Raw genomic sequence first — 24055 nt, 5'->3', positions numbered from 1 at the left:
GAGACAAATGAAAATGAAATCATAATGACAAAAAAAATCTATGGAAAACAGACAAAGCAGTTCTAAGAAGAAATTCATAGCAATGCAGGCCCATTAAAAAAAACACAAAACCTTAAATAATAATATAACCTTACACCTAAAGAGAACTAAAAAAAAAAAAAGAACAAACAAAGCCCAAAGTGAGAAGAAAGAAGGAAAAAATAAAAATAAGATGGGGAATAAACACAATCGTCTAAAAACACAATACAAAAGATCAATGAAACCAAGAGCTAGCTCTGTGAAAAGATAAACAAGATTAATAAACCTTTAAACAGATTAAGGAAAAAAAGAAACATGACCCAAATAAATAAAATAGAAATGAAAGAGGTGTAATAACAACTGACAACACAGAATGACAAAAGATTATAAAAAATACTACAATAAGTTGCCAACAAGTTGAATAATGTGGACAAAAACGCATAAGTTCCTAGAAATGTACAATCTTTCAAGACTTAATTTAAAAAAACAACAGAAAAATTGCATAGACCAATAACTACTAACAAAATTGAATCAGTAGTACAAAATGCCCAACAAACAAAAGTCCTGGACCAGATGGCATCATAGTTTATTTTTACTGAAAATTTTAAAGAATTAAAGCTACCCTTCTCAACCTGTTTTTAAAAATTCAAGAGAAAGTAAAGCTATCAAGTTTATTTTATGAGGCCAGCTTTGCCCTAAATCCAAAATCAGACAAAGACATTACAAAAAAAAGAAAATTATAGGCCAATATTCCTGATGAACACAAATGCAAAAACCCTCAACAAAATATTAGGAAACCAAATTCAGCAATACATTAAAAAGATCACATACCATTATCAAGGGGGATTTATTGCTGGGTTGGAAAGATGTTTCCAGGTATGTAAAACAATTAAAGCAATATACTACATAAACAACATGAAAGGTAAAAAAAATCATGTGAACATATCAACAGATGTAGGGAAAGCATTAGACAAAATCTAGCATCCATTTATGATGAAAATTCTCAGAAAAGTAAAAATAAATGTAATGAATCTCAACATAATAAAGGTCATATATTACAAACCAATAGATAACATCATACTAACTGGGGAAAATCTAAAAGCATTTTCCTTGATGTTAGGAACAAGACAAAAATGTCCACTTTCATCACTTTTATTCAACTTAGCACTGGACGGCCTAGCCACAGCCATCAGAAAGGCAAAGAAATAAAAGTCATCCATTAAAAAGCAAAAACTAAAACTGTCATTATTTGCAGATGGCATGATTTTACACAGAGAGCTCTAAATATTTCCCCCAAAACTATTAGAATTGAGAAATGAATTTAGAAAAGTAGCAGGATACAAAATAAAAATCCAGAAACCAGTTTGATATTCATACACTAACAATGAACTAACAGAAAGTGAAATTAAAAAAAAAACAATTCTATTTACTATTGCATCAAAAGTATACCAAGGGGTCCCACAAGATGGACACTTTATCAAGACTGGGACGCATAGCAATCCTATCCAATACAAGGGAAAAAAAACCCACAAAGAAACAGAAAACATGGGGAAACAGATCCCAGATAAAAGTATGGGAGGAAACTCTGGAATGAGAAGTGAAAGAAATGGAGGCAAGCAATTTATCAGAAATAGAGTATAAATAATGGTTTTTTAGAATGCTCAACAGCATGAAAAATGACATAGAAACCATTGAAAACAACCAATTGGAAATGAAGAATGATATAGATGAAATAAAGAATACACTGAAAGGAATTTAACCGTAGGTTAGAAGAAGCAGAGGATTGAATCAGCAAATTAGAAAATGAGATAGAAAAAAACTCAATGGGAGCAACAAAAAGAAAACATACTTAAAATGCATGAGGACAGTTTAAGGGAACATTGGGAACAGGAAACAGCAACATAAGCATCAAAGGGGTACCAGAGGAAGAAGAAAGGTAGCAAAGGATAGAGAACCTGTTTGAAGAAATAATGACAGAAAACTTCCCTGATATTAGGAAGAAAAAACTCACACAAGTCCAACAAGCTCACAGACTCCCAAACAAGATGAACCCAAAAAGACTGACACCAAAAAAACTTCTGGAAGATATAAAAAAGACTGGTACTTTATAATTAAACTAGAAGTCCAATGCACAAAGATTCTTGCAAGAATGGGCCTTCCTTCCCCTGACTGCCAGCACCACCTTCACTCCGGCCAGAGCCGCCTTTCCACCTTCCCACAGTGCCCAGAGGCCCGGAGCTGCTGGGGCAGTGTGGAATGCCTGCGTTCTGCCCTGCGCCTGGCTGCTCGACGCCTGTGTATGCAAATTAACCCACCATCTTTGTTGGGTTAATTTGTATACTCACTCCTAGTTGGCTGGTGGGCATCATGAAGCTATGGTCAATTTGCATCTTACTCTTTTATTAGTGTAGATTGGCAAACACCAACAACAAAATAAGAATCTTAAAGGTTGCCAGAGAGACAGAAAATTACCTATAAGGGATCTCCCATCAGACTATCAACTGATTTCTCAACAGAAACACATCAGGCCAGAAGGGAATGGAATGAAATATACAAAGTCAGGCAAATCACGGGTCTGAATTCAAAATACTGTACCCAGAAAGGCTTTTATTCAAAATTGAAGGTGAAATCAGGAGCTTCACAGACAAAAAAGGACTAAGGGAATTTATTACCACCAAACCAGCAATGCAAGAAATCTAAAGGGACTGCTATAAAAAGAAGAAATAGGAAGGGAAGAAGGAACACAGACATAAAGAATAAAAATGGGAAAATATGGCAACTGGCAAGAAAGTAGGAAGGGAGAATGTGTGAGAGAGTGAGGGAGCCATAGAGGAGTGTGTGGATGTGCGTGGTGTGTGTGTGTGTATAAGATAGGGACAGTCAGATCTTGCAGGTCCTACAGGGGGTTGCCAAAACGGGCAGTCTTAAATGGCGAAACCACGTTGCCACTGCAAACACTCCAGGGAGGATACTGCCAGCACAGAAACTACGCCATCTTGAAGAACAGAACTGCTTGAGACTAGGATCCTAGCCTCACCACTACCCAATCTGGTCTCAGACGCAAACTGGAACCCTACAGCCACTTGGGTAAAAGACCTGCGACCACAGTTGCAGACCCAAGGACACCAAGACTCCAGGCACCCCGACCGTGGATTTCTGTAAGTCACAGAGCCCATGCCCCTCCTCCCTGGCCCACTGCAGATGCATAGGAACTGCTAGACCCTCTCCACATAAACAGTCCTCCTGCCCACACAGGAAGGCTGATCTGAATTTGACCTGAGGGGCACAGACATGGGGAGGTTGTTTTCTGCAGCTCTCACTCCCACAAAAAGACCCCATGCCCACACAGGGAGTCTGCGCTGAATTTGAGCCTGGGCACACAGACACGGGGAGTTTGTTTCCCTGCAGCTCGCGCTCCCATGACCAGACCCTAGGCACAATCAGGGCAGCTGTGCCACCTGACTTTGATTCTGGATGAGGGCACACCCAAGCGACAGAGACTCCAATACTCGATTCTTGGCACAGGCATGGGGGACATTGACTGCTGGAATACTCTAGGGGACTGTAATTTTCGGCACACAAAAGCGGGGTCTCTTTTTCAGCAAGGTGTAGGTGGGGTCCCTGATTCTAGGTGTACGTATGAGGCTGCATTGAGCACCAGTGACTCTGATCCTGGGTGAGCGGGGCTCACACAGACCCATGGCAGCAACATGTCTTGGTGTCAGAGCTCTTCAGCGACACTAGGTGGAATGAAGCTTCCATTTCCACGGCCCAGGCCCCTGCAACTCAGTTATTGGATCTACTGGTGATAAAATGGGGAGATAATGAAACAATCCCCAGAGAAAAGAAAAAGAGGCATCACCAAGAAAGAAATAAGTGAAACTGAGGCATGCAACATGTCAGAAAAGGAATTCAGAGAAATGGTCATACAGTTCATAAACTGGATGTATGAGAAAATCAACGACCTATGCAAAAATCAAGAAGTAATCAAAAGTGATATAGCTACAATAAAAAACGCCATGGACGGTTTCAACAGTAGACTAGAAGAAGTAGAGGAGCAAATTAGTGAGTTAGAAGATAAGGTATCCCTAACTGGTTTGGCTCAGTATATAGAGCGTCAGCCTGCGGACTGAAAGGTTCCAGGTTCAATTTCGGTCAAGGGCATGTACCTTGGTTGTGGGCACATTCCCAGTAGGAGGTGTGAAGAAGGCAGCTGATCGATGTTTCTCTCTCATCGGTGTTTCTCTATCCCGCTCCCTTACTCTCTGTAAAAAAGCAATAAAATATATTTTAAAAAGGAAGAAGATAAGGTAGAGAAACAAGCCCAATCTGAACACTGGAGGAAAAAAAAAATAAAAAGCAGGAGGAGAGCCTAAGGGAGCTTTGGGACAACACGAAATGAAGTAACATATGTATAATGGGGGTGCCAAAAGGACAAGAAGAGCAGCAAGGTTTAGAGAATCTATTTGAAGAAATAATGACAGGAAACTTCCCTGATATGGGGAAGAAAAATGTTACACAAGTACAGAGAGTTCCAAGCAAGATGAATCCCAAAAGAGCCACACCAAGACATGTCATAATCACAATGGCAAATGTTAACGACAAAGAGAGAATCTTAAAGGCTGCAAGAGAGAGACAGAGAGTTACCTACAAAGAATCCCTCATCAGACTATCAAATGATTTCTCAACAGGAACACATCAAGCAAGAAGGCAATGGAAGGAGGTATACAAAGTGATGCAAAGCAAGGGACTCAATCCAAGAATACTCTATCCAGCAAGATTAGCAATAAAAATTGAAGAAAAAATCAGGAGCTTCGCAGACAAAAAAAAAAAAAGGCTAAGGGAGTTTATCACTACCAAGACAGAATGCAAGAAATTTGAAAGGGAATTCTGTAAAAAGGAGAAATAGAAATGGAGGAAGGAACACAGGCATAAAGTACAGAAATGGCTACAAACAAGTACTTATCAATAATAATATTAAATCTAAATGGATTAAATGTTCCAATCAAAAGACATTGAGTGAATGAATGGATAAGAAAACATGACCCATATATATGATGTCTACAGGATACTCACCTCAGAACAAGGGACTAACACAGAGTGAAAGTGAAGGGATGGAAAAATATGTATCAGGCAAATGGAAATGAAAAAAAAAATTGGGGTAGCAATACTTATATATGACAAAATAGACCTCAGAGTGAAGACCATAACAAGAGACAAGGAAGGCCACTTCATAATTCTACAGGGATCAATACAACAAGAGGATATAACTCTGGTAAACATTTATCTGCCTAATGCAGGAGCACCAAAATACATTTAAAAAACCTTTCTGGAAGATATCAGGGAAGAGATTGACAGCAACACAATCATAGTAGGAGACTTTAATACCCCATTAACATCACTGAAAAAAATCCTCTAGACAAAAAATTAGCAAAGAAACTTCAATCCTAGAGGAGTCACCAGATCAGATGGACTTAATTGACATCTATAGAACATTCTACCCCCAAACTACAGAACATACATTCTTCTCAAGTGCACATGGGACATTTTTAAAAATAGACCACATATTGGGACACAGGCAAAGTCTCTCCAAATTCAAGAGGATTGAAATCATATCAAGCATCTTCTCAGATCACAATGGCATAAAATTAGAAATCAACTACAGTAAAAAAAAAAATCACAAAAATTCAAACACTTGGAGGCTGAATAGCATACTATTAAACAATGAGTGGGTTACCAAAGAGGTCAAAGAAGAAATAAAACACATCCTGGAAACAAACTACAATGAAAACACAACAATGCAAAATCTCAGGGACACAATGAAAGCAATCCTGAGAGGGAAGTTCATAGCATTACAGGCCTACCTCAAAAAACTGGTAACAAACCATCTAACTCTGCAACTTGAAGAATTATAAAGAGAGCAACAAGAAAAGCCCACAGTGAGCAGAAGGAAGGAAATAATAAAGATCAGAGTGGAAATAAATGACATAGAGACTAAAAAAACAATACAAAAGATCAATGAAACCAAGAGCTGGTTCTCTGAAAGGATAAACAAGATTGATGAACCTCTAGCCAGGCTCACCAAGAAGAAAAGAGAGAGGACCCAAATAAACAAAATCAGAAATGAAAGAGGTGAAATAACAACAGACCCCACAGAAATATGAAGAATCATAAAAAAATACTATGAGCAACTCTATTCCAACAAACTGGTCAACCTAAAAGAAATGGACATGTTCCTGGAAAAATATTACCTTCCAAAACTCAGCCAGGAGGAATAAAAAAATCTGAATAGGCTGATCACTCTGGAGGAAATTGAAATAGTAATCAAAAATCTTCCAACAAACAAAAGCCCGGGACCAGACGGCTTCACAGGGGAGTTTTAACAAACATTCAAAGAAGAAATAAAACCTATCTTCCTCAGACTACTTCAAAAAATTTAAGGGAAGGAGCACTTCCAAGCTCTTTCTACGAAGCCAGAATTGCCCTAATCCCAAACCAGATGAAGACAATACAAAGAAAGAGAATTACAGGCCAATATCCTTAATGAACACAGATGCCAAAATTCTCAACAAAATTCCAGCAAATCTAATCCAGCACTACATTAGAAAGATAATGCACATGACCAAGTGGTATTTATTCTGGGGATGAAAAGATGGTAAAATATCCACAAATCAATAAATGTGATACATCACATAAAAAAACTGAGACATAAAAACCATATAATCATATTGATTGATGAAGAAAAAACATTTGACAAAATCCAACACCCTTTCTTGATAAAAACTGTCAGCAAAGTGGGAATAGAAGGTTTATACGTCAACATAATAAAAGTCTTATATGACAAACTTACAGCCAACATCATACTCAATGGGCAAAAACTAAAACCATTTCCACTAAGAACAGGAAAAAGGCAGGGATGCCCACTCTCACCACTCCTGTTCAACATAGTACTGGAAGAAGAAATAAAAGGCATAAATTCTGTTCAATCACACAAGAAGAAGAAATAAAAGGCATCCAAATTGGAAAAGAAAAAGTAAAACTGTCCTTATTCGCAGATGACATGATATTGTACATAGAAAACCCCAAGACTCCATTAAAAAACTGCTAGACTTAATAAATGAATTCGGCAATGTAGGAGGATAAAAAATAAACACCCAGAAGTCTATTGCTTTTCTATACACCAATAATGAACTCACAGAAATAGAAATTTAAAAAGGAATCCAATTTACCTTTGCAACAACAAAAAAATTAAGATACCTAGGAATAAATTTAACTAAGGAGGTAAAAGACCTGTACTCAGAAAATTATAGGATGCTGAAAAAAGAGAGAGAGGAAGACATAAACAAATGGAAGAATATACCATGTACATGGATTGGTAGAATCAACATCATTAAAATGTCCATACTACCCAAAGCAATCTATAAATTCAATGCAACCCCCATTAAAATACCAATGGCATACTTCAAAGACCTAGAACAAATTCTCCAAAAATTCATCTGGAATAAAAAAAGACCCTTAATAACTGCAGCAATCATGAGAAAGAAGAACAATGTTGGAGGGATCACAATACCAGATATAAAGCTGTATTACAAAGCCACTGTTCTCAAAACCACCTGGTACTGCCCTAACCAGTTTGGCTCAATGGATAGAGCGATGGCCTGCAGACTCAAGGTTCCCAGGTTTGATTCCAGTCAAGGGCATGTACCTTGGTTGCAGACACATACCCGTAGGGAGTGTGCAGGAGGCAGCTGGTCGATGTTTCTCTCTCATTGATGTTTCTAACTCTCTATCCCTCTCCATTTCTCTCTGTAAAAAATCAATAAAATATATATATTTAAAACTGCCTGGTACTGGCACCAGAACAGACATATAGACCAATGGAACTGAACAGAGAAACCGAAAATTGACCCAAGCCATTATGTTCAATTAATATTTGACAAAGGAGGCAAGACCATACAGTGGAGTCAAGACATTCTCTTCAATAAATGGTGTTGGGAAAATTGGACAGATGCATGCAAAAAATGAAACTAGATCACCAACTTACACCATATACAAAAATAAACTCAAAATGGATAAAGGACTTAAATGTAAGACGGGAAACCATAAAAATCTTAGAAGACTCCATAGGCAGCAAAATATAAGACGTAAGTTGTAACAATATCTTTAACAAGACAGCTTCAAGGGCAATGGAGACTAAGAAGAAAATAAACAAATGGGACTACATCAAAATAAAAAGTTTCTGCACAGCAAAAGAAAGCATCAACAAAACAACAAGAAAGCCCATTGCAGCCCTAGCTGGTTTGGCTCAGCGGATAGAGCGTCGGCCTGTGGACTGAAGGGTCCCAGGTTCGGTTCCGGTCAGGGGCACATGCCCAGGTTGTGGGCTCAATCCCCAGTGTGGGGCGTGCAGGAGGCAGTTGATCAATGCTTCTCTCTCATCTTTGGTGCTTCTATCTCTCTTTCCCTTTCCCTCTCCCTTTCTCTCTGAAACCAATAAAAAAATTTAAAAAAAAAGAAAGAAAGCCCACTGCATAGGAGAACATATTTACCAATGCTATTTCAGATAAGGGTTTAATCTCCAAAATTTACAGAGAACTCATACAACTTAACAAAAGGAAGATTAACAATCTAATCAAAAAATGGGCAAATGACCTAAATAGACATTTTTTGAAAGAGGACATACAGAAGGCCAAGAGACATATGAATACATGCTCAAAGTCACTAATCATATGAGAGATACAAATCAAAACAACAATGAGATATCATCTCACACCGATCAGAATGGCTATCATCAACAAATCTACAAACGACAAGTGCTGGCGAGGATGTGGAGAAAAAGGAACCCTCTTGCACTGCTGGTGGGAATGCAGACTGGGGCAGCCACTGTGGAAAACAGTATGGAGTTTCCTCAAAAAATTAAAAATGGAACTCCAATTTGACCCAGTAATCCCACTTCTAGGAATATATCCCAAGAAAACAGAAACACCAATCAGAAAGGATATATGCACCCCAATGTTCATAGCAGCACAATTTACCATAGATAAGATTTGGAAACAGCCTAAGCCATCAGCAGATGAGTAGATTAAATGATTGTGCTACAACTACACAATGTAATACTACTCTATATAATAAAAGCCTAATATGCTAAATGTCCAGTCGTTCATTCAACCAATCAAAGCGTAGTATGCTAATGGTATGCTAAGGCCACTCAACTATGATGTGCACTGACCACCAGGGGGGCAGACACTCCAACCGGTAGGTTAGCTTGCTGCTGGGATCTGGCCAATTGGGACTGAGCGAGATGGGGTGGACACACCCTGGAATCCTCTCAGGGTCCCTTCGAGGTCCCAATTGTGCACCAGTGGGGTCCTTCAGCCTGGCCTGTGCCGTCTTGCAATCCGGGACCCCTCAGGGGGTGTTGGAGAGCTGGTTTTGGCTGATCCCACAGGCCAGGCTAAGCGACCCCACTGGTGCATGAATTCGTGCACCGGGCCTCTAGTGCCACTATAAAAAAGAAGGAACTTTTACCATTTTCAATAGCATGGATGGAACTGGAGAGCATTATCCTAAGTGAAATAATGCTCAGTAGGAGAAAGATAAATATCACATGATCTCACTCATATGTGGGATATAATGATCAAATAGACTGATGAATAAAAACAGAGCCAGAGACAAATGGCAGGGGAGAGGGGGAGTTTGAGATCAATCAAAGAACTTGTATGCATGCATATTAGCATAACCAATGGACAGACACTGGGGCGGTGGGAGCTTGTCTTTGGGGTGGGAGTGGCCGGGGGGGGGGGGGTCAATTGGGAAAAAAGGATACATATGTAATATTTTAAACAATAAAAAAATAAAAATAAATAAAAGATTTGACAAAATAAAAATAAATAAATAATTTTAAAAAGAAATAGGAAGAGAGGAACATAAACTTAAAAAATAAAAATGGCAATAAATAAGTACCCATCAATAATAACCTTAATTGTAAATGGATTAAGTGTTCCAATAAAAAGATATAGAGTAGCTGAAAGGATAAGAAAATATGATCCATATATATGTTGTCTGTAAGAGGCCACCTCAGAACAAAAGACTTACACAGTATGAGACTAAAGGGATGGAAAAATATTTTACAAAATAGACTTTAAAACAAAGGCCAAAAAAGAGACAAAGAAAATCACTATATACTACTAAATGGGTTGATCCAACAAGAGGGTAAAACCCTAGAAACCATATGTACACCCAGTTTAGGAGTACCTAAATATATTTTCTAAAATTTTGTGGACTTTAAAAGGGAGATCGACAACAATACAATCATAGTAGGGGAATTTAATACCCCACTGATATCACTGGATAGAACTTCCAGACAAAAAATCAACAAGAAATGGATACCTTAAATGACACACTAGATCAGATGAATTTAATTATATATCATCACCTGCCTGCCTGCCTTATTGCCCCTAACCACTTCTGCCTGACAGTCTGATCACCCCTAACTGCTCTCCTGCCCCTAACTGCTCCCCTGTCAGCCTGATCACCCACAACTGCCCTCCCCTACAGGTCTGATTGCCCCCAACTGCCCTCCTCTGCAGGCCTGATCACCCCCAACTTCCCTCCCCTGCCGATCTGATGGCCCACAACTGTCCTCCCCTGTCAACCTGATCGCCCACAACTGCCCTCCCCTGCCAGCCTGATGGCCCACAACTGCCCTCCCTTGCTGGCCTCATTGCCCACAACCGCCCTCCCCTGCCAGCCTGATCGCCAACAAATACCCTCCCCTATCGCAACCCACCTCCTCCGCTGGGCCCCGCTTCCACTGTGCACGCGGCCATCTTTTGACGGCCATGTTATGACGACGTTAGGGTGTGATGCATGACAACCACCTAGGCCAGTGGTCGGCAAACTCATTAGTCAAAGAGCCAAATATCAGCAGTACAACAATTGAAATTTCTTTTGAGAGCCAAATTTTTTAAACTTAAACTTCTTCTAACGCCATTTCTTCAAAATAGACTTGCCCAGGCCGTGGTATTTTGTGGAAGAGCCACATTCAAGGGGCCAAAGAGCCGCATGTGGCTTGCAAGCCGCAGTTTGCCGACCACGGACCTAGGCTATTATTAGTATAGATAGTGCTGGAAGTCCTAGCCACAGTGATCAGAAAAGAAGAAGAAATTAAAGGCATCCAAATTGGAAAGGAGGAATTAAAACTGTCATTATTTGCAGGTGACATGATATTGTACATAGTAAATCCTACAGAATCTACCAAAAAGCTACTAGACTTAAATGAATTTGGCAAAGTTGCAAGATACATAATTAATACCTAGAAATTGATGGCATTTTTATACACCAATAATGAACACTCAGAAAGAGAAACTAAGAAAACAATCCCACTTACTATTGCAAAAATCAGGCACCTAGGAATAGACTGAAGTGAGGAGATAAAATACCTGTATTCAGAAAACTATTGGACATTGAGAAAGAAATAGAGGAATATACAAACAAATGAAAGCATATACCGTGTTCATGGATTTTAACAATTAACATCTTTAAAATGTCCATACTACCCAAAGCAAACTATAGATTTAATGGAATCCCTATTAATACACCAATGGCATATTTTACAGATCTAGAAAAAATATTTCAAAAATTTATTTGAAACTCCAAAAGACTCTGAATAGCCTCAACAATCTTGAGAAAGAACAAAGTTGGAGGAATCATAAGACTAGATATCAAGTTATACTACAAACCACTATAATCAAAACACCTTAGTACTAGAACAGGAATAGGAATATACTTTAATGAAACAGAACAAAGACCCCAGAAATTGACCCAAGCCATTATGCTCAATTAATATTTGACAAAGGAGGCAAGAGCATACAATGTAGTAAAGACAGTCTCTTCAATAAATAGTTCTGGGGGAAAGGGACAGATACATGCAAAAAAATAAAAATAAAACTAGACAACCAACTTACACCATACACAAGAACAAACTCAAAATGGGTAAAATATTTAACTGTAACTTGGGAAAACATAAAAATTCTAGAAGAAAACATCACCATTAAAATTTCATACATCTCACATGGCAGAATTTCTGCCAACCCATCTCCTAGGGCAGTGATGGGCAACCTTTTGAGCTTGTTGTGTCAAACTTCGCCAAAAAACTGAGCATAACTCGGGTAGTGTGTCACTTTGAGGAAAAAACATTATTTCGCAAATGTTTCATCCTCAGGAGCAGCAAATGTTTCATCAAAAATGGCTACGCGTGTCACAGGTTCGCCATCACTGTCCTAGGGCAAGAGAAACAGGAAAAATAAACAAGTGGGTCTTCATCAAAGTAAACAGCTTCTGCACAGGAAACAAATAAACAAAACACACACACAAGAACTGAGAACAAACAAACCAGAAACCCCCACAAAACCATCAGCAAAGCAACAAGGGAGCACACTGTATGGGAGAACATATTCGCCAGTGATACACCTTGAAATGGGTTAATTTAAAAAAATAAACAAAGTTTGTATATAGCTCCACACCAAGAAGACAAACAATCCAATTTAAAAATTGAGTAAAGATCTTGAATAGACACTTCTCCAAAGTGGACATACAGATGGCCAAGAGACATTATGGAAAAATGCTCAAAATCACTAATCAACTGAGAGATGGAAATTAAAAGCACAATGAGGTATCACCTCACACCTGTCAGAATGGCTACCATCAACAAATCAACCAATGACAAGTGCTGGAAAGGATGTGGAGAAAAGGGAACCCTAATACATTGCTGGTGGGAATGCAGACTGCTGCAGCCATTATAGAAAACAGTGTGAAGTTCATCAAAAAATTAAATATGGAACTGCCATTTGACCCAGCAATCCCACTTCTAGGAATATATCCTAAGAAACTAGAAACACCAATCAGAAAGAATGGATGCACCTCTATGTTCACAGCAGCACAGTTTACAATAGCTAAGATCTGGACACAGCCCAAGTGGAAGGGTTTGGGGGGACAGAAAGAGAACTTGTACACATATATGCGTAGCTCATGGGTGCAGACAATAGTGTGATGAAGGCCTGGGGTGGGGTAGTAGCTGGGTGGAGGAGGTCGAAGTGGGGGGCAACAGGGGACATCTGTAATACTGTTAACAATAAAATATTTTCATTTATATATTAGACACAATAAGAAATTAACAATAACTAGTAGTAAAATAGATCCATTTTAACAATGTACTCTAATAACTAAGATAGCTACTAAATGACTTGAGTGGTGGCATTATGATGTCATCACATTACTTAGGGAAGTGTGCAATTTAAAACTTTAAATTATTTATTTCTGTAATTTTCGATTTAATATTTTTAGGTTGTCGTTGATTGCCAGTCAGTGCAACCATGGGAAGCAAATCCGCAAATAAGGGGGGAGTGCTGTAAAGGAAAAAACATGGTATATACTGGGCTCAGCACTGCCCGCAGGTCCAGATATCCACTTAGGTCTTGCAGCATGCTCCCCACGGATATGGGAGTCTACTGTGCTAGCAGGCAGTACTTCATGTGATTTCAGGTGGTGGACCTCAAAGTATGGTTATTTCAATCATGCCACTTATTTCAAAAGATAATTCACATAGATCTAGAAGTCCTCCTCAGCATTTGCTAACCAATCTCTTCACGATAGTAAGAGGGGGCCTCAGGCCTTGAGGAGTGCAGTTCCAGGCAAAACCCTGTGTGTGATCTCTCTGACTCAACCGTAGGTGATTTCCGGGCTTCTTGGGAGGCTTCTGGGGAAGAGCTGTCCTCCCCACACCAGATATAGGGCATAAACAGTGCCCTGTTGTTTTCTTGAGGCAGCTGTAGTCACACTCAGTGCCTACGCCCTAGCTCATATCCATGTATGCACTCCTGTCCCAGGCACCTCCATGTGGAGGCCTTCTTGTGGGGGAGGACAGGGGTGACCTTTCCCTTCTTCCCTCCTTTCCTTCTCATCCAGCCTCCCTGGGGTTGGGGCCCATAAAGCTGCAGGAGTTGAGATGATTCCTGCGTTTGTGCTGATTCCTTCGCTCAGCACTTGGTGGGGGTGGCGGGGAGCTCTGAGCAAGAGGCGCTGGGCTCCCTTGCCCTCTGCGTGCACTGAAGCAGCACATACATAACTATTGGACTGTTGTTTTCAGTTCGGTTCCTTTCCTAACTGACCACCTCCACACCTGATTGCTCAACAGGGTGGAACTGGCACCCAGGCAAAACACTTACTAGAAGTTTGAAATGAACATCATTTTGTTCTTGTGTTATCTTTACCTTGACCCCATCACCCTTTATTGTGGCAACTGACACAGGGTGGTTCTTTATGATATAAAATTTCCTCCATTAGTGAATTTATGGGAACAAAAGTGTGTGACTTACTTGGAAATACTAAGTAAAGAGCGAATAAAATATAGTCAAGTATAGTATAGTATAATATAGTATAGTCAATATAGTATAGTCCAGGGGTCCTCAAACTTTTTAAACAGGCGGCCAGTTCACTGTCCCTCAGACCGTTGGAGGGCCGGACTATAGTTTAAAAAAACTATGAACAAATTCCCATGCACACTGCACATATCTTATTTTGAAGTAAAAAAACAAAACGGCAAAAACACCCGCATGTGGCCTGCGGGCCGTAGTTTGAGGATGCCTGGTATAGTCAATATAGTATAGTATAGTATAGTATAGTATTCGTTTCTTAGCTTGGGGAAAACTGGTATAGTTCAATGCTGTGGGAAAGTATTTGGCCTTCAAAGAAGAGAATGACTAAAGCACCCACGCTCTTCATGCTGTAAGCTCGTGCCTGCTGAGTGGTAGCAAGAACACACTTACGTCCCGTATGGCTTCATAGAGGGCTTTGAAAGTCGGCTGCTTATCATCATGGTAGACGCCTCGGTTCCCGTGCAGAACAGACACCCCTTCGAGCTCCGCCCCTTTGCAGTTGCTGCCATACATGCAGTGGTCAGGACGGTAGTTCCAGTGGCAGGGGAACACATAGAGACACTCTGGTGGTGACAAGAGAAGGACATGTCCACAATCAGTGCTAGCTCTTCGGCAAACCTGACGATTAAATCAAAGTTTCCATAAATGGCACACAGCAGATGACTTAAATGCACATTTGTGATTATGACTCATGGACCACATTTCAACACATTTGTTAATATCCTGAGGTCAGAAATTAAGAGGGTATACATAAGTGATGTTGTCAGTCCCTCCCCTCGAAAGGAGAACAGGGGATAAGAAGGCACACAAGCCCTTGCTCAGACAACTGGTCTGAATCCCAACTCTCATCCAAACACAGTGAAACCTAGGTCCAGTGACTTAATATTCCTGTGCTTCCGGGTTTTTTTTTTTCACCTTTAAAATGGGAATACAGAGCCTTCTTCTTGTTTTGATAATTAAATGTAAAAAATTCATGTAAAATGCTTAGCAGAGTATTAAGCACATAGTGGTAGTTAATAGTGTTACCAGATATAATCAACTATTCAGAAAGATTTTGTGACATAGACAGACCCCCAAAATGGGAGTTAAGATTAAAGCGAAGATTTTTCTTAGGATTAAAAACCAACCAACAGCCCTGGCTACGTGGCTCAGTGGTTGCGAGTTGACCTATGAACCAGGAGGTCATGGTTCGTTTCCTGGTTAGGGCAAATGCCCAGTTTTTGGGCTTGATCAATAGTTCTCTCTCATCATTGATGCTTCTATCTCTCTTTCCCCCTCCCTTCCTCTCTGAAATCAATAAAAATATATTTTAAAAAATTAAAACCGCCGAAACTGGTTTGGCTCAGTGGATAGAGCGTCGGCCTGCGGACTCAAGGGTCCCAGGTTCGATTCCGGTCAAGGGCATGTACCTTGGTTGCGGGCACATCCCCAGTAGGGGGTGTGCAAGAGGCAGCTGGTCGATGTTTCTCTCTCATCGATGTTTCTAACTCTCTATCCCTCTTTCTTCCTCTCTGTAAAAAATCAATAAAATATATATAAAAAAAATTAAAACCAACAAACAACAGCAAAGGAGAAAAAATCCAAAAGAAAGTTCCTATGCCATGGTGACAATACACACTATGCGTGAGCATGCGCACATATGTACACCTGTGTGTTTATCTCTCTAACCCAGTGGTTCTTAGCCAAGGGTGAAATTACCCGCCCCTGGGACCAGTTGGCAATGTTTGGAGGGAGACATTATTTGTAATATATGAGAGAAGCTGCAACTTCCATCTGGTGACTAGAGAACAAGAGTACCCCAAACATCACCCAGTGAATGGACAGCCACCATAGCCGCAATAGCACCAAATCAAGAAACTCTGCTGTAATCCTGTTGAACTCAGAAAATTTCCTCTTGGTGAATAGAATAACACAATTAGCAATAAATCCATAACTCCCCAGCTTCCTGTCCCTCAGCTTGATGGCTTTAATGACAGGGCTACAGGCATATGGACCGGAGTTCTCTGTGAATGTGGGTTATTGATCAGGAGAAAGGCCCGTGTGAGAGCACAGAAGAATTAGAGAAGATAGATTACACTGTCAGAAAGGCAGTTTAAAGATGTGCTAGTGGGTTGGGTTGATAGCATTGATTTCTCATGGAAAGAACCACTGCTTAGAGAACCCTTACAGAGAGCTTTACCAGGAAAGTGAAGAATGAAGAGGCTACCACATAACCCTCTGGCAGACTGTACTAGTACTTATGTCAGTGTAGGTAGCTGGTGAGGATTAATAAATGAAGGGAACAAATGGAATCAGATTTTAAGCCTAATCTACTGGTGAGCGGAATCAGACAGTAAGCCTGAGCCACTAGGAAGTTGCAGCATTCACAGGCTCCCCAGGAAACAACCACACTCTCACTGGGCAGGAAGAATGTCTGGAGAAAACCAGCCATTGGTCAGGATCCCAGAGTGGAGGGATAAGCAGCAGCGAAATTCCTTTGCTCGGCACCTGTGCAGTGGAAGCCAACATGGTGCAGCAGGAGTGAGCACGTGCTCAGCAGAAACAAGAGGAAGCAGCAGAGCTCTGGGGCGTGCATTGTAGGAGCCACAGTGGTGGCATAAAGGGGCAGAGTCCAGCCTAGGAAAACTGGGGAAAGAATGAGATTAGGTGGGGTGCAGAACCCCAGGATACCCAGGCCTTGGATTGGTTAGGGGAGGACCAAGCATAAGCCTGGAAAACTCCAGAGAGTAGGTTGAACAGCTTTGTGGAGGAAAGGGGGCCACGTGCTCACCTGACAGGCTCAGGGAAGGCCTGTGTGGCGGCCTTGCAAACTCAAGAGACCTAAAGCAAACACAAAGTATGGTCTTAAATTAAAACATTTTAATTTTAAAAAAGCATTTTATAGTGGGTAGCCATGCCTAGGCTAGTATTGAAGTACTAGTGGTCCGGTGCATGAAATTCGTGCACATTAAAAGGGAATTAATTAGAGGAAATCCTACCTAATAATAGACAAATATGCAAATTGACCATACCTCTGACACACCACAAGCCATGCCCACAAGCCACGCCCACCATCCAATCAGAATGGAGCTTGAGAGAGCAGGCCAGGTTGCCCCCCGCAACAGGGGAAGCAAAGCTTTCCACACACCCTGGCTGGGTCCACCCGCTTAAGGCAACAAAGTTTCAATTATAACCCCAACACAAATGGCTGATGGCCTCGGAGGGAGCCCCAGGCTTGGCTCTGCTCCAGGCTACAAAGTTTCAATTGTAGAAGGAAAATAAATTCCAGATACCAGGGCCTCCACTTGGGTTGCCAGGGGGCGTGGCTGGTCAGCAAACCACCACAGGCCCCTCGCTCAAGCCGCCCCACACCCCAAGGGAACCCCACCCTGATCAGGGACACCCTTCAGGGAAAACCAGCTGGCCCCCACCCCTGTACCAGGCCTCTATCCTATCTAATAAAAGAGTACTATGCAGATTGATCATCACTGCAACACACAATATAGCTGCCCCCATGTGGTCAAAGATCCTGCCCCCATGTGGACACAAGATGGCCACCACAAGATGGCCAGCAGGAGAGGGCAGTTGGGAGGCACCCGGCCTGCAAGGGAGGGCAGTTGAGAGGGACCAGGCCTGCAAGGGAGGGCCGGTGGAGGTGATCAACCCTGCAGGAGAGGGCAGTTAGGGGTGACCAGGCTGGCAGAGGAGGGAAGTTGGGGGCAAACAGGCTGGCAGCAGAGTGGTTAGGGGGTGATCAGGCTGGCAGGCAGAAGTGGTTAGGGGCAATCAGGAAGGCAGGCAGGCAAGCAGTTGGGAGCCAGCAGTCCTGGATTGTGATGGGGATGTCCTACTGCCCGTTTAGCCCAAGAGGGTACAGGCTGGGCTGAGGGACAATACCCCTCTATGCAAGAATTTTGTGCACCGGGCCTCTAGTATTTTAATATTGCTATTTGCCCTCTCTCTATAATAAAAGTGTGAGAGATAAAAGGAAATGAGTACAGTGTATTTGAAAATAATACATAATTTTATTAATAAATAATAACAACATGATATAACAATAACAAACTCATAATAAAAAACAACATTGATGCAAATAATGACTGATAAAGTGATTAAACTTATTCTAATATCTCCCTGTATACCACATTAAGAGTGAAAATACTGCCAAAACTGGTTTGGCTCAGTGGATAGAGCGTCGTTCTGTGGACTGAAAGGTCCCGGGTTCGATTCTGGTCAAGGGCATGTACATTGGTTGCGGGCACATCCCCGGTAGGGGCTGTGCAGGAGGCAGCAGGTCGATGTTTCTCTCTCATCTATGTTTCTAGCTCTCTGTCCCTCTCCTTTCTTCTCTGTAAAAAATCAATGAAATATATTTTTTTTAAAAAAAGAGTGAAAACACTTTCAGAGTGCTTGACTAATTTCCCTTGAGATAAAGTACTTACAACTTTAACTTTAACATCACATGCTCTTCGAACTCGAGAGAAAGCAACATATAACTGACCATGTGCGAAAACAGGTTCAGGTAGGAATATTCCTACTCTGTCTAGAGTTTGTCCTTGTGATTTATTAATAGTCATCGCAAATGCTGGCATCACAGGAAACTGTCGTCGAGTCAATTTAAATGGGAGGCCAGTGACAAATGGGGACAAATCAATTCTTGGAATCAGAACAACCTCTCCCTCTGCAGATCCTGTTAATACTTCAGCTTCAATAATGTTAGGTCGTAATCTTTTGATAATAAATCTGGTACCATTACAAAGACCCCATTTACTATTAAGATTTCTCAATAGCATGATGATTGCACCCACTTTCAATTTTAATTTATGGCACGGCATTCCTGAAGGAGTAATACTATTTAGAAATTCACTGGGAAAATTTTCCTTTTCAGCATCATCTGTTGAGTCAATGGAATCATCACTCAAATAGGTGTGAAAATCTCCATCAAGTATATCCAAAATTTCTTCATTTAATTTTTGAACATGCTCATTTTTTGGACAAAGAGTCGCACGTTTAGATATATTTTTAATATTATCTATAGATATACTATTTCCAAAGGTGGCTTCAATAATAGATCCATTACAAATCATTTCATGGGGAATTTCAATAATATCCATTCCTAAATGAAAACTGCTATCAAGTTTGCCATCCCCAAGTTTTACTAACCATTCGCTATAAGCAGAATCCTCTGATCTCATATTTGATTTAAGAGACAACTTTCTGAAACATCCCCAAACATCACAGTACTTTAAACTTGTTTGTACTATGGCTGATCGCATAGCATGTGGCACAATACTGAGACATTGTCGAAAATCCCCTCAGAGAAGGAGAACTTTCCCACCAAATGCAACATTTAAATTCATAATTTCTCTTAGTAATCTGGCTATGGCGTTTACAGCATTACTGGATGCCATGGTGCAATCATCCCATCTAATAAAAGACAAATATGCAAATCGACCATGCCTCCAACACACAAGCCAAGCCCACAAGCCACGCCCACCACCCAATCAGAGCGAGTATGCAAATTAACCCAAACCAAGATGGCTACAGCCACAGAGAGCAAGGTTTCCTAGGTAACAGAGGAAGCCAAGCTTTCTGCCAGCCGTTGCAGGCCTAAGCCTCCACTCAAGCTACAAAGTTTCAATTACAGAAGGTAAACAAATTCAAACAAATGGCGGCAGAATGGAGCTTGAGAGAGCAGGCCAGGGTTGCTGCTGGCAACAGGGGAAGCAAAGCTTTCCGCACACCCTGGCCGGGCCCACCCGCTTAAGGCAACAAAGTTTCAATTATAACCCCAACACAAATGGCTGATGGCCTCGGAGGGAGCCCCAGGCTTGGCTCTGCTCCAGGCTACAAAGTTTCAATTGTAGAAGGAAAATAAATTCCAGATACCAGGGCCTCCGCTTGCATTGCCAGGGGGCGTGGCCAGCCTGCAAACCACCACAGGCCCCTTGCTCAGGCCGCCCCACACCCCAAGGGAACCCCACCCTGATCAGGGACACCCTTCAGGGAAAACCAGCTGGCCCCCACCCCTGTACCAGGCCTCTATCCTATCTAATAAAAGAGTAATATACAGATTGATCATCACTGCAACACACAATATAGCTGCCCCCATGTGGTCAAAGATCCTGCCCCCATGTGGACACAAGATGGCCACCACAAGATGGCCAGCAGGAGAGGGCAGTTGGGAGGCACCCGGCCTGCAAGGGAGGGCAGTTGAGAAGGACCAAACCTGCAAGGGAGGGCATTTGGAGGTGATCAACCCTGCAGGAGAGGGCAGTTAGGGGTGACCAGGCTGGCAGAGGAGGGAAGTTGGGGGCAAACAGGCTGGCAGCAGAGTGGTTAGGGGGTGATCAGGCTGGCAGGCAGAAGCGGTTAGAGGCAATCAGGAAGGCAGGCAGGCAAGCAGTTGGGAGCCAGCAGTCCTGGATTGTGAGAGGGATGTCCGACTGCCCGTTTAGGCCCGATCCCAGGTATCGGGCCTAAATGGGCAGTCGGACATCCCTTGAGGGGTCCCAGATTGGAGAGAGTACAGGCTGGGCTGAGGGACAACCCCCCTCCGTGCACGAATTTCGTGCACCGGGCCTCTAGTCAATAATAAGAAGTTGGGCCTTTTTAATGGTTTTAGCAACTTTGCTCTTTATATCAAGTCTAGAAATTGAAGTTTCATTTAACGGAATTGGTAATTTATATTGGGAATGAAAGTTTCTTTCACCATTAAGTAAATTTGCAGCAATTCCTGTACATGCTGTGGGTAAAACAGTACCACCATGACCTCTAATATAATGTATTAAAACTTTATAAAGATATGTTTTCCCACTACCACCTGCACCATCCAAGAAAAAGCATTTGGGGCGTACAGTTTGATCTTCGATGGCTGAAGTTATAGTCTGAAAGGCTGCCAACTGTTCATCATTCAGAGAATTGATCAAAACTTCTGCCTGTTGTCGTTCGTACGATTCATCACATGTATTTGCATTCATTAATAAAGGATAGTCCGGAAGTTTGAAATGTGAACATTTCATTCCATGCAATGTGAATACCTCTTGAATTTCTTTAAGGGCATGCATTTCACAGTTCACACAGGTACCTTCTCTTCGGTGCAATTTCTAACAGAAATCTTAAATAAAATGAGATTTAGTCTCATCCCATAATTTGTCTGCAGCAGAAGGACATCCAAACACACATATGTACGCAAAAAGTTGCCGCAGTTGTTTGGGCATATTAAGGACGATTGCATCGTCAATCGTATCTTTCCAGATAGTGTCGTCAAGTAATAATCCTCGGTGTTTAGCAGCTTCATGAAATGTATCATAAGTTACACCTCCTACAGTTCACAGATCCTCAAAACTTATCGCACCTTTTACATTCAGAAGCAAAAGTCTAAGGTAATATCGTTCTGATTCTCTAAAGCTCACAGTGAACAGTCTACCTAATACTTTATTCCCACTCTTTCGGCGTTTTGTCCACAAAGAATTATCAAACACATAATGCTGTGGAATCTCCCAATAATAATAATTGCGTGCATCAGAGTCTTCTCTATTCAATAAGAACCAAGCCATCAAAGTTGAGTTATGTCTTTTAGCCCTATCTAAAACTTCAGCAAAATCATCGGCATGAAAATACAAATTCTGATCATTTGGCAAATGAATAGCTAATCTTGTGATTGCATGAGATTGGTCATGCATTCGCATTGCAAAAAGTCTCCAAACAGCCTTAGGAGCGCTCACATACCTGGAGTCAATGAAGTCCTGTACTTCATCATGATTGATAATATTTTTTTCAGAAATTTGAATATTTGCACAATCGTGCCCTTTATAGATGTATTTAAATAGATATTTGACACTTTTAATCGATGCACAGACTTCAACATTTATATGACAGTTATATTTAAGGCACAAATATGGATTATAAGGGACAATCCAAGTGTTATCGACAACTTTATTTCCAATAGACATGGTGCTACCAGATCTTCGTTTGTATTTGGGATATCCATCAATATTTCCAATGGTCACATTTTGAAATTCTTTCGGATATCCCTTTGAACATTTTCCATTTTCCATACATGGACTATTTCGATTTTGTATTCCACATGGTCCATGTACCATATTTGATTTTATAATTTGAAAAAGTCGAGGACACTGGTCCTCATCTGGAATTTCTGCCTTAACTATACGGTCAATGTCATCTTCTGAACGTAATTTGGACTCACTATCTAATATCAATAATATGTGAGCGTGAGGCAGTCCTCGTTTCTGAAATTCAATGACATGAATCTTAGCTATTACTTTGCCAAATAAATGGAATTTGCATACATCATTTAAAAGAGCGTTCAGCTTAATATTAAAAACTCTGGCTACCAAGTCAGGTCTGTTTTCAACTTTTTGCCAGCATTGTAGATTGTTTGTAATATCTGCCCATTTAGGGTTGCATGTCATGGTTATAAATAAATCGGGCTTGCCATACTTCGTTACAATTGCCATAGCATCCTGATATCGCTGCTGCATATTTCTGGGACTACCCTCAAAAGATGATGGGAGTATTATCATTTTACCAATCGGTACATTGTCATTTTCAGATCTAGATTTGAGATAATCCATCAAACCACTATATTTTTCAACTCTCAACTTAGATTGGTTTGCTTTAATGAAATTTATCCAATTTGCTTCCATTTTTTAATATGAATCCACAATAAACTGTTGAGTTAATTTTCCTGCATTTAAAATAGGATTGAACGTGTCCCTCACAGAGAGATGAAATCCATAATACTGCATTTGTGTGACTTGTGTCCTTACATTTTGTCTAGTATTATTGTTGCGTACACTGTTGTCTTTGAGTCTTAATGGAATATCTGTTCCCCATCCTTTTTCACCATGTGGAAAAAAAATAGGATATGTCATTGCATCTAATGTAGGAAACAGGATACTGATTTGTTTCATTTTAGTGGCACTTGGATTATTGGGATTTGGTTTACAATGAATGAGCAAGTCCCTTTCAAAAGGAGGTTCTCCATCTTCTTTTCTGAATATGACAGCAACCTCGGTTACATGGGGAGAATTATATCTACCTGGGTCACTGTTACGATCATATTTAATTGCCATAGTTACCTCTGTGGGAGCTATACCTTTTGCTGCTGCTTCAGATTGGGCTTCCTTTTCTACATCATGTAGCATTTTGTACGATTTTGTTAATTCATTTATTTCATGCATGAGGTTACTGATGTTGATCATGAGTCTTTCTGAGCAGCCCTGGTTTTCTGGCATTGCTAATCGTTTACTTGTAGCTTCAGCTGTATCCAAAATATAGAGTTGAGCAAACTTCCGAGAAACACCATCCGAAGGATGTAAAGTTCCAGTACGGTGATAAACTTGTCCATGTTTTCTAAAACAGTATGGCCCATACCCTGATGGCGATGCAATATTTGCACCCATGGAAGCAAAAGCATAAGGACTATTTATGGATCGAATATTTTCCATGAAATTTTTACTGTCAGAATCTTCGTTTGTCATTAATCTTTTTAAATATGCTGGGTATTCTGGAAAATGTATATCATTTGGACAGACTTTCCCTTTGCTCCAACATCGAGTAAATTTCCCATCGGATGGTTTTTCATCAGAGAAATTTAG

At 40.9% G+C, this 24055-nt stretch overlaps 1 protein-coding gene across 1 annotated transcript in view; it reads right to left on the bottom strand.

The window, feature by feature from the left end:
- The window catches only part of GXYLT2 (glucoside xylosyltransferase 2), a 182964-nt gene that overhangs the window by 14411 nt on the left and 144498 nt on the right, over positions 1-24055 (bottom strand). The window contains exon 6 of the mRNA XM_054708169.1: positions 14844-15016. Coding sequence (XP_054564144.1) covers positions 14844-15016 — 173 coding nt within the window. The remainder of the gene's footprint in view (positions 1-14843; positions 15017-24055) is intronic.

Source organism: Eptesicus fuscus, chromosome 18 (genome assembly GCF_027574615.1).
Source record: "Eptesicus fuscus isolate TK198812 chromosome 18, DD_ASM_mEF_20220401, whole genome shotgun sequence".
In the NCBI taxonomy this organism is placed as follows: Eukaryota; Metazoa; Chordata; class Mammalia; order Chiroptera; family Vespertilionidae; genus Eptesicus; species Eptesicus fuscus.
The sequence above is the reverse complement of the archived record's forward strand: the minus strand, read 5'-3'. Positions and strand labels throughout refer to the sequence as shown.